The 16,513-nt window shown below is 35.5% G+C and overlaps 1 protein-coding gene across 2 annotated transcripts in view; it reads right to left on the bottom strand.

Annotated features, from left to right (window-relative positions):
* Positions 1–699: 699 nt before the first annotated feature.
* LOC131166797 (protein TRANSPARENT TESTA 9) overlaps positions 700–16,513 on the bottom strand; it is a 59,862-nt gene continuing 44,048 nt past the window's right edge. Inside the window, exons 14-21 of one of the 2 annotated variants that reach the window (XM_058125378.1) lie at positions 7,581–7,646; positions 5,355–5,492; positions 2,996–3,101; positions 2,842–2,913; positions 2,693–2,751; positions 2,247–2,406; positions 1,623–1,789; positions 700–1,368 (exon numbers count right to left, since the gene is read on the bottom strand). In XM_058125378.1, coding sequence (XP_057981361.1) covers positions 1,024–1,368; positions 1,623–1,789; positions 2,247–2,406; positions 2,693–2,751; positions 2,842–2,913; positions 2,996–3,101; positions 5,355–5,492; positions 7,581–7,646 — 1,113 coding nt within the window. In that variant the 3' untranslated portion in view covers positions 700–1,023. The remainder of the gene's footprint in view (positions 1,369–1,622; positions 1,790–2,246; positions 2,407–2,692; positions 2,752–2,841; positions 2,914–2,995; positions 3,102–5,354; positions 5,493–7,580; positions 7,647–16,513) is intronic. The other variant, XM_058125379.1, reaches the window with a different exon arrangement.

The following is a 16,513-nucleotide window of genomic DNA, read 5'->3' as shown; positions in this document are numbered from 1 at the left end:
CATATTATTTATATTTTATATATATTAAAATATTGAATCGGTTAAAATCGATTCATCAATTTAACCAAAATTCAATTTGATCATTTTTGAGTTTTGCTAATATTGAATTTTGGTTCGATTCAGTTAATGAGATTTTTTCAATCAAAATTTTTCAGTTAATTTGATTAATAAATCAAATTAACTATACCAATGAAATGCTTACCACTACTCCTATAAGATTTCAAAATCCACAGTTTTGTAAATTACATCTCTCTCTCTCTCTCTCTCTCTCTCTCTCTCTCTCTTAACATTTGATTTTTAAGATACTTGTACCTTACCTCTTATATTTTCAACAAATATGAATTGAAGAGTTCTACATCTTTTTGTAGAACCTCATAACATGCCCATGTCTTTTATTAAATTTAAAGGGAAATTAATTTCTTATGTCATGCATGTGGCAGCCAAAAATAAGTTTCGTCCCACGGCCAAACATGCAATAAAGCTTTGCGAATCACATCAGTTCAGGCATGAGCCTGGAAGGATGACCGAATCAAGACCATCCAATCAACTGCATAACTTCCAAGTACTAGGTGGAAAAAGGAATGAGATATGAGGAACCACAAGGTCAGGCCGCCAATATTTTCTGAAGGTGGGAGTGATAGTGTGATTATGATGCTTTGAACAAACAAGGGATATAATGAAATGAAGCAAAACCAAAAATAAAAATAAAAAATACACCTCAGACCTTTATATTAGCATCACCTCGGTGTACCTCGAATACACAAAGAATGTTAAAAACAGATTACAAATTAGGGAAAGAGAGAATCCTAAGCTGGGGAAATCAAAAGGATAAGCGGTAAAACAGCTGAAATGCTTACAGATTAGGGCAAAACTAAATGGTAATATACAAAGAATGGCACTGAAATGGGAGCTAATATACACTTCTGAGCAACTACGTCCAGTTGTGAGCATATACAAGAGGGATGGCTTGACAAAAGAAATCCCACCCAAAGGCAACTATAATTATAAGAAGGAAATAAAACTTTAGCTTGTGAGGACTCGTAAAGAATTGGAAGGTGCTGTATTCGAGGGTGAAGCCTCCAAAGCATGCGGAGTTGAGTTCAAAAAATTTAAAGTTCTTTCAAGGTCGAGTAGAGGAGTTAGTCGTCTCCCCACTTCATCTGTTTGTAAATTCATCTCTTCAAGAATCATGGACAGAGCAGACTTACAAGCATCTTCATCCCTGAATGCTAGGGTCCATCTCCCATCAACCAAAGATTTTGCCTTCAATCTTCCGTTAGGAACAGATTTAGCAGGATCCACAAAGGGCAGAGTCGATGGACGAATTCGCAAGTGCAGCCATCTTGAGTGCTTCTCATCTATTCTGGGCTGGCAGGCAAAAACATAGAAGGACAGATTATCCACGGATTATCATCATCCAGGAGTTCCATCAGCTAAGAGCTTTGTGAAATATTAACAACTTTGAAATCCCATGATATCTGTTTATGTTTGCTAATTTTTTTTCTGAAAATCTAATATTTTCAAGCAAAGACAGTTGCAGCCTGCCAGGAATTACATGGAGAAATAGGAAAAAATGTGGCACGTTAGCACATTGCATGGATGAAGTGCATTGAGCTACATACATTACAGCCAGCCAAAGGTGCAGCAACACGGACAACTCCATAATGTTGCTTCAGGGGCAGCTCATCTGCAAGGATCACCCACCCAGAAGATCCGATGGAGGCTGCTAGAAAGTAAAAGTGACGTTCTTTACCCCTCTCAAATGCAATTCTACAGGGCACAGCATCATCTGCATGCGTAGCAATTATAAATATACAATATTTAGTGTGCAAATTTAAATAGCACAAAATAGCAAAAAGCAGAATTCTAGTCTCCAGAATAGCAAGTACTGATATGTTTTCCCCCTAAAATCCCAATCTAATATCCAGAAAGAGTTTCAATGCTATGCATTTGAATTTTCCAGAAAAAATCCAAAGGAAGAACTTCTATAATGTGAATTTGTATTTGGGAACAATTCATGGAACCAAGTTTGAAACTCCCAAACCTGTGAAATAAGCATATAAACTTGAGATAATCGCTCTAAGATGTTAATTTAGAAACCCATGTTCCACATAATAGATACACAATATAAAAAAGAATGAAATATCATTCATATAGCTTTTAACATAAAAAATAAATAAATGAATTCAGTTTCCAACATTTAACTACATCCAACCATATAGGTAAGTACAAGGATAAGAACCAACCAAGTTTTAATTCAGTGCCAGGCTTTGGACCTAAAACATCCAGGCCAGCAGCTTTAGCTCGGGAGTTTGTGGAGATATTAATTGGAGGACCAACAGGAGGTTGATCAGGCAAAGTTCTACCATGGGTGAAAATTTGAATCTGAAGAAGAAGTATAAAAACCTAAAATGGAGAGGATTAAAAATATTAGCATAAGAATAACAGTCAGAACATAGGCACATTTATATACTAGTTACATTTTTTCAAACATCTTACATCCATTTCCAGAATGCTCCAAACCAATAAGGAGAACAGAACAGAAACCAAGAAACACATGGACAATATTGTTTTGCTCCAACATGAACTTCATGGATACAATGGCTCACATAATATAGCACCAGCAATTCACCATCAATTTGATATTCCTATCCCTTCCAAAAGTAATGGTAAAATCAAATTCAAATACAACCTTTACTTTCTCGCACATTCTTTCTCCAGCAATAAAGGATGATTCGCAAGGATCAACTTCTGTAAGTACAATTATACATTTCAGAACAAACTTGCACATGTGCGCATTCTGAAATCACCAGTCAATTTATTGGAAATTGTATACCGTACCATCAAAAGAGGACTTTTGTGACAGCAACAATATGCACTTGAGCTCTTTTTGGGGCGATGAAGCTTCAATTGCTACATAGAAGTTTCCATTTTCAAAATGCAGCACTAAAAAACTTCAAAAGAATGACTATTCTAATGAAAATAGATCAAGTACCTCTTTTGCATTTTTTCCACTCATCACAAAGAATTGTTATAAGTAGATCAGGCCAGACTCCCCTAACTTCCTGGAGAAGACAAGTTGTGCAATTCTTGAACGAATCCTGCTCACAAAGAGATTGCCATGTTATTACATAACTTGTCAACTCATCCAGAAACGCACTAGTAAATAAAACATCTGTATATCAAGAAATCAATGTATGACAATGCAAGATGTGTAATGTGAATACTTGGGGATAAATATGCACCTTGAGCTAAATATAAAAATATCATGGTTTCTACGGTATTACAACAAGATTCAGATATCATTATGCACTTAATTTTTAAACGGAGGCTATATTTACTGCATCATACCCTACAAATCAGATACAATCCCAAGCATGAGAATCTAAAATTTATCTTACGTCCTAGGAGACCACCTTCCTAACTCTCCATTAGGACATGTTGGACTCTTGCATCATCAAAATGATTTCCATGTGTTTTCTTAATTCTTTTCCTCCATATGTAAAAGAAGAATAGAAAAAAGAAACAACAATATATATATATATATATATATATATATATATATATATAAAGAAAAGAATCAAAGAGAACCATGTCAGCAGTCACAGTGCCAAGAATAAAAACAAATATAAGGAAAATAATAACATTAACTCAAGGAATACAAAATAAAAACTAAAGGGTATATTTCTGCTTACATAACAAATGGTGGATTCACGATCCACTAGGTCAATCAACTTTGTCATATCCTCACCCCTAATAGATCAGAAATTATAAAAGATTCATTGCTATTTTTTTTTTCTTTTCTTATCTTATGACATTGGTGAAATACAAACATTACGTACCAGTATTAAATTTGAGCAAGTTCAGAAGATATTTGGATTTTAAATTCATGCATCTTTTTTTTCTCAGATAGCTAACTGGGGATGAAGATAGTAAGGTTTGACCAAGATGAAAGGTGGAGTTGTATGGCCCCTCAAAACTAGGACATCCTTCATGCCAAAATTCATAATCTGAAACTATTCTTTAATTTATTTTAGCAATTCAAAAAATAATAATACAACAGAGCAGTGCAATTAAACAGAATTTTTAGAATTCAAATCCTCCCCAAATCATTGGAGCAGCTTTTAGAAAATCTGGAATAGACCATTGAACTGCCAACAAAATCCCAAGATGGAAGCCTTGTTCATTCTCTCTTTCACTCTTCCTTTTTTCAACTAAAATAGAAATCAGGTTCAAAGCAGAGACACCACAACAGCTTAAAGAGCCAGGAATAGTAACCACTCTAAAGATCATAGCATTGTTGTTTTAAATTTCAATTTCACCTATAATTTCGAGACTTCAAGAGTACAAAATATTTTATGCCAATTTCAAATCTGATTTTTAAAAAAAAAATGATGGAAATTAATATAAAATCATGAAAATTTTGAATGACACTTAAGAAGCTGCTAATAAACATAATAATGCATGACTTAGAACTCAAATATTAAAAATAAATAAATTAATGACAGGTATGAGGTGTATAAGCTGCAACAACTGTAATATAATTACCACATCAAAGATAATCAGATGCAAGTTATATAGATGAAATTCATAAATCAGTTAAACATTAGTTCTTATGAAAATACAACTAATTTGGACCCAAAACATTGAATAAAATTCAGTATCCAACATCTAAGTTCAGTTTTGCATAAATTTCCAAAAATCTGAAAGCTTTCATTCATAACTTTCTCGTAGTAATATATATCTTTGATCAAAAGACAGAAATATCAATTTAAATTTTGAATCTCTTTCAAATTCAAGGAAACTTTGTCAAATTTTCAACAAATTTTAAAGGAATTCTAAAATTTTGAAAAATTTCCAGATGATTTGTAGAAATTTTGAAAAATTGAACTGCTGTTTTGATTTCGAAGGTGATGAAAAGTGAGAATTTTTTATAATTTTGTGGAAATTTAAGACCGTGCACAGTCACACATTACAATACACGTTAAGAAAGAAAAAAAAAATAAGGGTCAGCGAGAAAAATAAGAGAAAGCATATGTACAACTACTTATCAATCACAACCCCCCCCCCCCCCCAAAAAAAAAAGAAAAAGTGAAACTTAAACAATATTATGTTTAGCTTTAGATTCATGCATGAGAGAAGAGATGACACCTATCTCTACATCTATCATATACATACATACATACACACACACACACACACACACACACATATATATATATAAACACATCTTATTTTCATCAATTTAAGATGGCACCCTAAACGTATGCATTTTCACAAAACTAGACAGAATATCTGAAAAGAATATATCTTATAGAAAGAAGAAACTGCCAGATGTACATATTATATCTTACATTAAGCAATTTAACATGATGGTTGTTAAACTCCGTCACACAATAAGGAAGCAACTGACGCAGAAGCCAGCCACCATGCCACAACGTCTCTGCAGAAATATTTGATCGGCAGAAAAGATTGACCAATGCATCGAGCACCTATAAGACGCATTTCATTATGATAACTAAGCATTAGCTTAAAGGATAAAGAAACTTTGCTTCACTTTTATTTCCATTAACCCCTAAACAGCATGCAAATATGTGAGCCAAAAGAAAACCAAGAGAAAGAAATAGCATGGCTTTAGGCTACTCTGTGAAAGTTTGCACATTAGCTCAAAAAATTGAATAAATTGCGATAATTGGCTTTACAGAACAGCAATGCGGCAATCAAGTGCAATTTTTTGGCCTTATTTGGGCAAGTTGCAAATAACACTCAATTTGGATATTTCTTTTTACACAATCTAAAAACAAACCAGCCACTTCTACAATCAAAAAAATATAATTTACCTCCCACTTCAGGTATTAAACCGACAACCTAGCTCGATTAGCATAAAGTCAAATGTATGGCCCCTTAGTTGTGGAGTCGTCATATTTTCCTCTCTTGATATTGAAAGATTTCCCAACAACTTCAATTTCCTATCTCCTTTCAGGTTTCATTTCCCATAAAAAAGAAAATTTGCATTACCCTCATTTTTTTCGAAAGTAATATGCATTCTCTATCCTCTTTCACTATGTACGTGCAGATTGAAGACACTTTCTTGCATCACCAAAGCATTTTTTAAATATCAATCGCAGGAAGCATCATAAGAGTAATGTGTCGCAAAAAGCAAGCGTAATGAAAGTAACATAGCAGGATGGAGGCCTTTAGGCATACACAACCTTGCCCCTATAAGTATATTTGCATGCTTTAAGCCCTTAATACTTCTTAATTAGATTAACCTTTAGTCAACTTCCTAACACTGTTTGCTAAGGGTAATAAACTTAAGATTGGATATTAACAGAAAAAATTATGCTTTTTTTCACTTCTCAGCAATTGTGTGTTGAATAATTAATGAAACTCACAATACAATGAACTCTATTAATCTAGTAAGGGCATAAAACTTACAACTTAAAATTGTTTCATTATTTTATTACTTACAAGTAATAAAAATGCAACAAATTTAGACTAATATGTTATATTGTGTTACCTAAGCTTTAGAATTACAATATTATAAACATAAAACTTTAGAATTACAATATTATAATCATAATTTATCTTTAAAAAAAATTATTATCAACTTGAACAAGACAAAACACTAGAAAAGAATCAAAAGTTGAAGTTGAAAACGTTTTTTTTTTTTAAATCAAATTACTAATATTATTATAACAAAATAAGTTTTTAACAAATAATTGTTCATATCAAATTGTTAATGCATCTTCTGAGAACATTATAGAAAATAAATGAATTTTCTTGTGCTAATCCATGTTAGAACCTTCTTCCCCCTCCTCTTTACATAGCTGAACGGGACTGAAAGAGGGGAAAAAAAAGAGAAAAATTGATGCATAATAATTTTAAAAATAATATTTTTTTTAACAGTTTTATAGTGGTTGTAGCAGTCATGTAATGGCTTGTCATAATTGTTAAGTAGCTGTCGGTAGAGTCTGCTATGGCTGTGAGTTATTCCAACTGCCATAGTGGTGTATAACGATATTGGGACCTCAAAAATCCATCATGTGACAGTCAGGGTAGCTATTTTAAACCATGGGTAGGAGCCTCCTCAGCACGATACACTTAAGAAATTGAAAACATAACCCCTCAATTGCAGCCAGAGGCTAACAGAAACACCAATTTGAGTTAACTGATGTGTAGTCAGAGATATTTTAAAAAGAAAAAAAATTATAAAAATGTAAAAGAACAACATCATAGACCAAGAATAAATGAATAAACATGTGACATGTTTTTTGATAGTTGGTTTGGCAATTCCTTCAGTACATTTAAAATTATTTGCATTCAGATTGAAGACACCTACAGGGCCCAGGCAGGAGACACTCGAGCACTTTCACACCTCAAATATTGCAAAACATGTATCTTAAAAGCATCAAGAGATCAAACGATTGAGACACTGGATTAACTAATCTGTAGCCAACGATATGAAAAAATAACTAAAATGGTGAGAAGAAGAACATACACCGAGAATAAATTAACAATTAAAAAAAATAAATCAAAAAAATTAAAGAACCACAAAAACTTCTGGCATGGATAGACACCTGAAATCTATGCATACGAGGGCTTGCCCGTACTTCCATGCAAGAACACGAAACTCCATATTCCTCCTGGAAAAAATCATAAATAATAAGTAATAGATTTCAGTGAAAGAGTGAAACTGTTAAATTACCACTTTACCTAAAAGCTTAAGCTGTTAGGGTTGTGGGCCAACAATGTATATCAAGCCCTTAACACTCCCTCACACGTGCATCCCGACAACACGTGGAGACGTAAACAAACCCCTTACAAGGAGTACAATAATTTTTAAACATCACACAATAAACGCAGCAACAAGAATAGAATCTAGGACCTACTGGTAACAGCTTTGATACCATGTTAAATTACCACTTTACCTAAAAGCTTATGCCGTTAGGGTTATGGGACAACAACAATGTATATCAAAGCCCTTAACAGAAACCAAATCACAATAATAATTTAAATTCTGACAAATTCTAATACTTCAAGCCTCAGACAGAAACAGTGCAAAGAAATTTCAAACATAGAGCTCTTATGAACAGATCATTACTTCCAAAGGATTTGCAGCACATAAGGTCATGAACTTACTGATCACACACAAGACAGCCAATCCTATATATATATATACATATTTCTACAGAAAATTAAATTGAATTTCACAAAAAAAATAGATAGAGCATGGATGTCCTGAGGAAGCCAATTTCAAAAGGAAAATGCAATTAAACATGCAGGCAAACTGATAATACATACATTTACCTCTATTGAACACAAGATCTGTATCTTGGATGCATCCAATACACAGGATACACCGTCTACTAGAGGAGAGATACAAATTGTAACGTGCTACAAGTTTCCTGTCCCAACATATTATTTCACTTTGTCTCTTTAGATGGTTGTGAATTCTTATTCTTGCAAAACCACATGTTGAGTCAGCAATCTTATGTCCTTCCACACACCACCCCCCAGTGGTAGGCAGCTCTCTTATGAATAGTTTGTTCTTGTAATGTGATGTGACTATCATTCACAATGTGATTTCTGACAAGACAAATATAATGTCAAGGCATGAAGCAGCACCCAGTATTCATTGAATGGCCAATAAAAAGGTACGAGGCATTTAGAGGAAGATTTTTTAACAAATAGAAAGCTAAAATCATTAGTTCAATATACATGGTGATCTGCGCCTCCCTAGGAAGCTTAAGATTTTAGGGTCAAGTCATATTTTAACATGGTAAGAAAACACCAAATTTTTTGAAGTTTTGCATTCAGACCTTGACCCCACCAAACCATTCATATTTTTTTTATTATTAACTACTCTAGCTCTCCACATTCTTAGGGCCAAGTGTGGGGAACAGTGGGACTAATTCTCCAGTATTTGAGTTGTTGGGAGAGGAAGAGGAGGAGTTTAAAGTATGAGTAAATCAGAGAAGGGGTTATTGGTGGATCAATTCATGGAAGTTAATGGCTACAGTGATGAATCCGGGCCTCATGAAATGATAAAGGTTAATGAAGCTTCTCTCTCAGGCTGTGTGGAATTGCGGGATTGTTTTACATTTGATCAGCAAGAGTGGGGGACTTTGGAACTGAGGACGTACACCAAGAAAGCACAAGTTGTTGCTTGCCATTTGAAGGAAGCTGCACATCTTCCAAATGCTGGAGTTGAGGAAGAGACTTTGGCCATTATTCCGTAAAATGAAGATTCATCCTATTCTGAGAATGCTATTAGTCCTGACAGGGTCCTGGGGAATCCTCTTTTGACTTTTGCAGACAGATCAGGGGTCTCCTGCGCCCTTGATAGGTATTCTTCCCATTCCTGTCGGGGGGCTAGAAGGATGGAACTGATGAGGGAGTAGGTATTACCATTTTTCCTTGGAGAGGTGAGAGAAACAATCAACACATTCAAGCCTGGTCAAGAGTATGGGTACTGAATAGATAAGGTCTTTAATAAAGAAGGTTAAAGTGTCTTTTTATTGTCAGTCCTATGAGAAAAGGAAAAAGAGAGTTCAAAGCAAGCTGGGAAATTTAAAGTATTCAATCAATTGGAAAGAAAGGGGAGGAGGAGAGGGGGAGGAATTGTTAAGGGAATTGAGTAAGGGAGAAGGGGGCAACATTGTTAAGATATGAGATTGATGAATTGTAGCATTAAAGGGTAGGTGACTTTAAGAAGAGAGGCCTAATTCCAGAATTGGTGTCAAGATACTCTCCTGATATACTATTTTTACAAGAAACAAGGCTTGAATGGTAGACGAAGGAATCATCAGAACTTTTTGGTCAGTTCGAAGGAAGGAATGGGCTGCTCTTCATTCTTTGTGTGCACAAGTTTTTTGTGGCTCCACCTGAGCGGGGAGGCGGGAGTGGGCGGTGGGTGTCGGGCATGGGACCCAGGTCAATTATCTTAGAGGTTCTCTCTCTTTATCTATGTTGCTTGACCTAGGAGGATGAGGCAATGGTGATTGACCTTAGTCTAGTCCAACTAGGCCTATGCTTCAGTCTCACTTTTGGGAGGAGTTGTATGCAGAGTATGGGTTTTGTTTCCTAGGTTGGTCACTTTGTTTTTTTTGTTGGGAAGGGAGGGAATGGTTTAATATTGTTAGGTTTCCTACTGAGAAAAAAGGGTGTTAGATTTTTCTTCAAATATACAAAGGTTTGATAGATTTAATAGGGTTTGTCAGCTGCTAGATTTTCTTCTGCAGAATACTTTCTTCTCTTCGTTAGTAGGGGGTGAATGGGCAGTTGCTGGTCGATTAGATAGTTAACTGTAGGAGTGGGAGGATGAGTTTCTTGATCTTACTTAGGAAGTTCTAGGGGCCAGTTTCTTATTTCTCTTGTTTGTTGGAGTCTAGAAAGATTAAGGGGGCCCTATACATTTTTTATTTTGAGAACATATGCACAACGTCATTCTTTTTCACCTTTTAATTAGGGGACTTGTGGTGTTTGTTCTTTGGTAGATTGAGGGGACTTAGGTTTATGATGAAGCATAAAGAGGGTAAACGAGGAAATAACGGAGCCAAATTCAGGGGTGTTTGGGGATATTAGACTGAAAAAGGTCAAATACTTGAGTCAGTTGATTGTATTGGATAGAAAACAGGAAGACGGGAGGATTTCGGTAAAGGAGGGTGCCAAGCATAAAACAAAGTTTGAGTGAGGGAGGGTGACTATAATTTAAAATTTTTTTCATCGGGTGGCTAATGGGCAAAAGAGACATAACTATATCAAAGAAATGGAGTTAAGGTATACCAAGGTCGTCAGTGGTGTTCAGGTGATTGTACAAGTAACTGATTTTTTCTAAAGTTTTAATGTCAAGGAAGATTTTGAAAGGCTTATGATTAAGGGGTTGGATTGAAATCATGTTCCTTGTTCCCAAAAGTCTTGGTTGGAGAGGCCTTTTGAGGAGGAGGAATTCAGGGCCTTGGTGTTTAGTTTAGAGTTGGACAAAGGCTCATGTCCAAATGACTTAAATATAGTGATGGAGGACCACTTGTACCCCCTAGGCCGCTTAACCTTGGAGTTCTTATGGGAAAGCTGCCAAAAAGAAAGGTGCACCTTGTTGATATAGGTAGTAACATCTAATCCTTTTAAGCCTTTCTTCCACAGCGTATCACATTCTCCCCCACTTACTACTAAACACAACGTCCTTGTTGCGAACTCACATTTCCAAACCCAGGCGATGTGAATCTCATCACACTTTCAGTTGGGTAATTGCTCTAATACCATTTGGTAATGCTCCAACCTTGGTCTACTAGGAAGCACTGCGTCTCTCCTCCTCCATCTGGATCACATAACAAGGGGACGGGCCTTATCGGACTAATGACTAGCCCCACAAACCAACACGTGTCATTTTCAGTGTGTTTTGTCCTCACTCACACACTTCCTGAGAAAACTTCCCAGAAGGTCACCCATCCCAAGATTACTCCAAGTCAAGCACGCTTAACCTTGGAATTCTTATGAGAAGACTCCAAAAAGAAAAGTGCACCTTGTTGATATGGGTAGTAACATCTAATCTTTTTAAGTTTTTCTTCTATGGGGCATCACATTATATTTTAGGCGGAGGTTTAGGAAGGATGCGTATGGAGGACCTCCTAGTATTTTTTTAGGGACTTCTTTCAAACTTGTAATTATATGTTTAGTTGGGTGCTATTTGTAAATATGTGTTAGTTGTAATACTGGTATAAGTGCTGGGCATGCAAGTTATTCTCTCTCTCTCTCTCTCTCTGGTCCTGTTCTTTCTTCATCATCCTCTCCTTTTTCCCCTTCTCTTTTCACTTTTGATTCTGCCTCTCACCTCTGTTTTGTTCTCTTCTCTAACTTCTGTTCTGTTCTGTACTTCTATTCTCCCTTTTTTTTCTGTCCTGCCTCCCTACTACTACTGCTGCTTCTTTTCTTCTTCTTCTTCTCTTATTCTTATCTTCTTATTCTTTTCCTTCTTCTTCTTCTAATTCTCTCAATTCTATCTCTATAAATAAATTCTAATATCTGTCCTACATCAAATTAGTATCAGAGCACACCACAATCACCACGCAGCCATTCAAAGTATGAACTCCCAGAAATTCAAACACTGTTCAGTGTTCACTGCCAAAACTTCCTAGAAAATACCAGACGTGCCAACCAAACCACGACACCTCCTTATCACTACAATCAGACACCCCCGAAAACCCTTCTCCTACAATATCATCCCCAGCCAACAAGGAAGTGGCCCCCACATACCACCTGAAACTACCCAGCCAACATCCCTTCTGAATATTCCATTTTCCTGCAATTTTTTTTCTTGCACAGAGACCATCACTGGAATCCTTACCTCCTTATCTACCCCCAGCCAAAAGCCTATCACTGTACGTCCCTCGCCGGCGGCTCACGCACTCCATGCACCAGCCACGCGCATGAGGAAGTTGCTGGATTTCCCCTGTTTTGCCCAGATTTGCAAGATATTGCTTCTTGCCTCAAGAATTTGATCTATTTCCTGAGATTATGAAGCTTGCTGAGGAGAAACTGAGTTGTTAGTTTGGGTTGCATTCCTAAGCCCACATAACAACAACAACAACAACAAAACCAAGCCTTAGGTCCCACTAGGTGGGGTCAGTTATATGAATCCTTTTCCGCCAATTTATGCAATTATGGACCATTTCTTTTGACAGATTCAGGGATATTAAATCCTTACTCACTATATCCTCCCAAGTTATTTTAGGTCTGCTTCAACCCCTTCTACTGCCCCCCACAGTAACTAACTCACTCTTCCTCATTGGTGCACTATGTGGCCTACGTTGCAAGTGTCCATACCATCTGAGTCGTCCCTCCCTTTTATCCTCTATAGGAGCTACACCTAACTTATCGCGAATATGTTCATTCCTTAATTTATCTTTCAATGTTATACCACTCATTCATCTAAGCATTCTCATCTCGACAACTTTTACTTTTTGGATATTATGTTTCTTCGTCGCCCAACATTCCGATCCATATTGCATAGCTAGTCTTATAGCTGTCCTATAAAACTTCCCTTTCAATTTTAAGGGCATTCTACGATCACAGAGCACACTTGAAGCACTTCCCCATTTTACCCAACCTGCTTTAACTCTATGCATTACATCATCTTCAATTTCTCCTTCAGCTTGCATAATATATCCAAGGTATCGAAAACTACAAGTGCTATTTATTTCTTCATCATCAAGTTTAACTTTGTCTCTGATATTCCTCCTATAATTACTAAAATTATATTTCATATATTCTGTCGTATTTCTACTTATCCTAAAACCTCTAGATTCCAAAACTTCTCTCCATAATTCTAACTCAGCCTCTACTCCGTCCCTAGTTTTATCAATTAACACAATATAATCTGCAAACAACATATACCATGGAACCTCCTTTTGAATACTCTTAGTCAATTGGTCCATCACTAAAGTAAAAAGATAAGAACTCAAAGCAGATCCTTGATGTACACCTATAGTGATTGGAAATTCTCTAGTTTCTCCATCTATAGTCCTTACACTAGTCATTACACCATCGTACATATCTTTAATAACATCAGTATATATACTAAATGCACCTTTTTTTTTCTAAAACCTACCATAGAACTTTCCTAGGTATCCCATCATATGCTTTCTCAAGGTCAATAAATATCATATGCAAATCCCTTTTCTTTTCCCTAGACTTTTCCATTAATCTTCTTAAAAGGTATATAGCTTCTGTGGTAGATCTCCCAGGCATAAAACCAAATTGAGTTTCAAAGACCTTCATTTCTAACCTTAATCTTTGTTCAACTATTTTTTCCTATAGTTTCATCGTATGACTCATAAGTTTAATTCCATGATAGTTAATACAATTTTGAATATCTCCTTTATTTTTGTATATAGGTATTAAAGTGTTTTTCCTACATTTATCTAGCATTTTCTTAGTTTTTATAATTGTATTAAATAAATTAGTTAACCATATAATGCTGTTATCACCTAAGCATTTCCAAACTTCAATTGGGATGTTATCTGGTCCCATAGCTTTCCCATTTTTCATCTTTTTTAGTGCAAACTTAACTTCATTAACTCTATTTTGTGAATAAATCTCATATTTTTAATCTTTTCCTCATTTGATAATTCTAAGTTTAAGCCCTCTATTTGGTTTTCATTAAACAACTTACTAAAGTAACTTCGCCATCTTTCTTTAATGTCTTCGTCCTTAACCAAGACAATATCATCCTCATTTTTTATACATTTTACATTTCCTAAGTCCTTACTCTTCCTTTTTTTCAACTTTAGCAAGTCTAAATATATCTTTTTTCCTTTCTTTTGTATCTAATCTATAATATAATACTATTAAATGATCTGTATTTAGCTTCACTAACGGTCTTTTTTGCATCTTTTCTTGCCTCCTTATACTTTTCAAAGTTATCCCTGTTTTTACATTTTTGTCACGTTTTATACCAAATTCTTTTTATCTTTATGGCTTTTTGTACATCTTTATCCCACCACTAACTTTCTTTGCTATTCGAGAATCTTCCCCTTGATTCACCTAAAATCTCTTTTGCTATCTTTTTAATAGAGCTAACTAATCTACTCCAAAGAGTATTTGTATCTATCTCATCCTCTATAGTCCAATCCCCATCTTTGATCATTTTATCTTTAAATTTTATTATATTTTCTCCTTTTAAGTTCTACCACCTAGTTCTCTTACACTGGTTTATTTTATCATTTTTCTTCCATTTTTTAATACATATATCTAACACTAAGACTTTATGTTATGTGGTTAGGCTTTCACCCAGAATAACTTTACAATCCTTGCATGATAAACGATCTACCCTCCTAGTTAAAGAAAATCTATTTGACTTCTATTTTGTCCACTTTTAAAGGTTATTAAGTGTTCATCTCTCTTCTTAAAGCAAGTACTCATTATACTAAAATCATACAACATAGCGAAGTCTAAGATCATCTCCCCAGACTCATTTTTGTCTCCATATCAATATCCTCTATGTATCCTCTCATAATTTTTATTATCCCTTCCAACGTGTCTATTTAGAACTCCTCCAATAAATATTTTCTCAATCTCTGGTATGTCTTGTATAATACTATCCATATCTTACCAAAATTGTCTCTTAAGGTTTTCTGCTAAGCCGACTTGAGGAGCATAAGCACTAATGATATTTATTATCTCTTGTCCTAATACCATCTTGATTTCTATAATTCTATTCCCTACTCTATTTACATCAACAACGCTATCTTTTAAGTTTTTGTCTATAATAATTCCTACCCCATTCTAGTGTTTTTATTTTCCAGTGTACCAAAGTTTAAATCCTGATTTATCAATTTCTCTAACTTTCTCCTCCACCCACTTAGTTTCTTTAAGGAAAATTATATTAATTCTTCTTCTGATCATTGTATCCACAATTTCCATGCTTTTACCCGTAAATGTCCATATATTTCAAGTTGCTAATATAATCCTAGTTTCCTGAACTAACGACTTTACCTGACCACGTCCAGAATGATGCAGGAACCCTCGCATATTTGACACCATACCCAGACGCCAACATGGCGCGTCGCCCTAGCCCACCCTCGCCCACTTTTCGCTACACTCGGGTGGTACAAGTGCAACGCGTCACTCATAGGGGACGCCCCAAAAAATATTCGGTAAGGATTCATATCATAGTGATCTGACAAATTTTACACTGTCAGCTACCTAACGCAACCCTCCTCCTTTACCCGTGCTTGGGACCAATTGCGTGCGAAAAAATTAGGACATTTAAGTGTATCACAGGCGGAGTTCCCTAAGATCACATACAGCCTAATATTGGGCTGCCCAAGCAAATTTCAGACTTTTGAAGCATCATCAGCATTCAAATTGAGTTCAAACTACTATTTAACGGTCGTTTTCCTAAAAACCGGAGAGTAGGGACTTGAGAAATTGCTGGACTATCATCAGGATTCAGTGGTAAACTCAATTTGTGCTCCAATTCCTTAGCAGGGAGAACAAACTCTCGCATTTTCTTGACTATTGTTTGTATGACTAGGGAAAATTCGTAGTTGCATACTTCCAAGTTTCTTATTAACCTTCCAAAAAAAAGAAGTTTGCCCTTTGTTCTGTACATTCCCCTAGCTAACTCATCATTACATCCTTGTTCATATCCCATGCATTGTCAATCCCATGTTGCCATGTTATATGAGACCATATCCATTCATATGCATTATGTTCTATAGCTTTATGTTTATGCATTTTAGTAATCTTAGGATTCATATCATTCATAGCCAAGTTTAGTTCTCCTCAACATAATTGCATCATATTGCATTAATCATGGTCACCAACAAAATCATTGACCCCAATTCCACTGAACTTGCACTAAAACCCAATCCTTGTCTGCCCACTTAGACACTCTTCAGGAGTCTGTGGACCAAAAGTTTGAGAACCTCAAACAATAGTTTGACCAGGTCTTGAAGTTTTTAGGTAAACGCAATATGATGGAAGACATAGAACCATCTATTAGGCACCC

Source organism: Malania oleifera, chromosome 10 (genome assembly GCF_029873635.1).
Source record: "Malania oleifera isolate guangnan ecotype guangnan chromosome 10, ASM2987363v1, whole genome shotgun sequence".
Classification (NCBI taxonomy): Eukaryota; Viridiplantae; Streptophyta; class Magnoliopsida; order Santalales; family Ximeniaceae; genus Malania; species Malania oleifera.
This window is presented reverse-complemented; position numbering and strand designations above follow the sequence as displayed.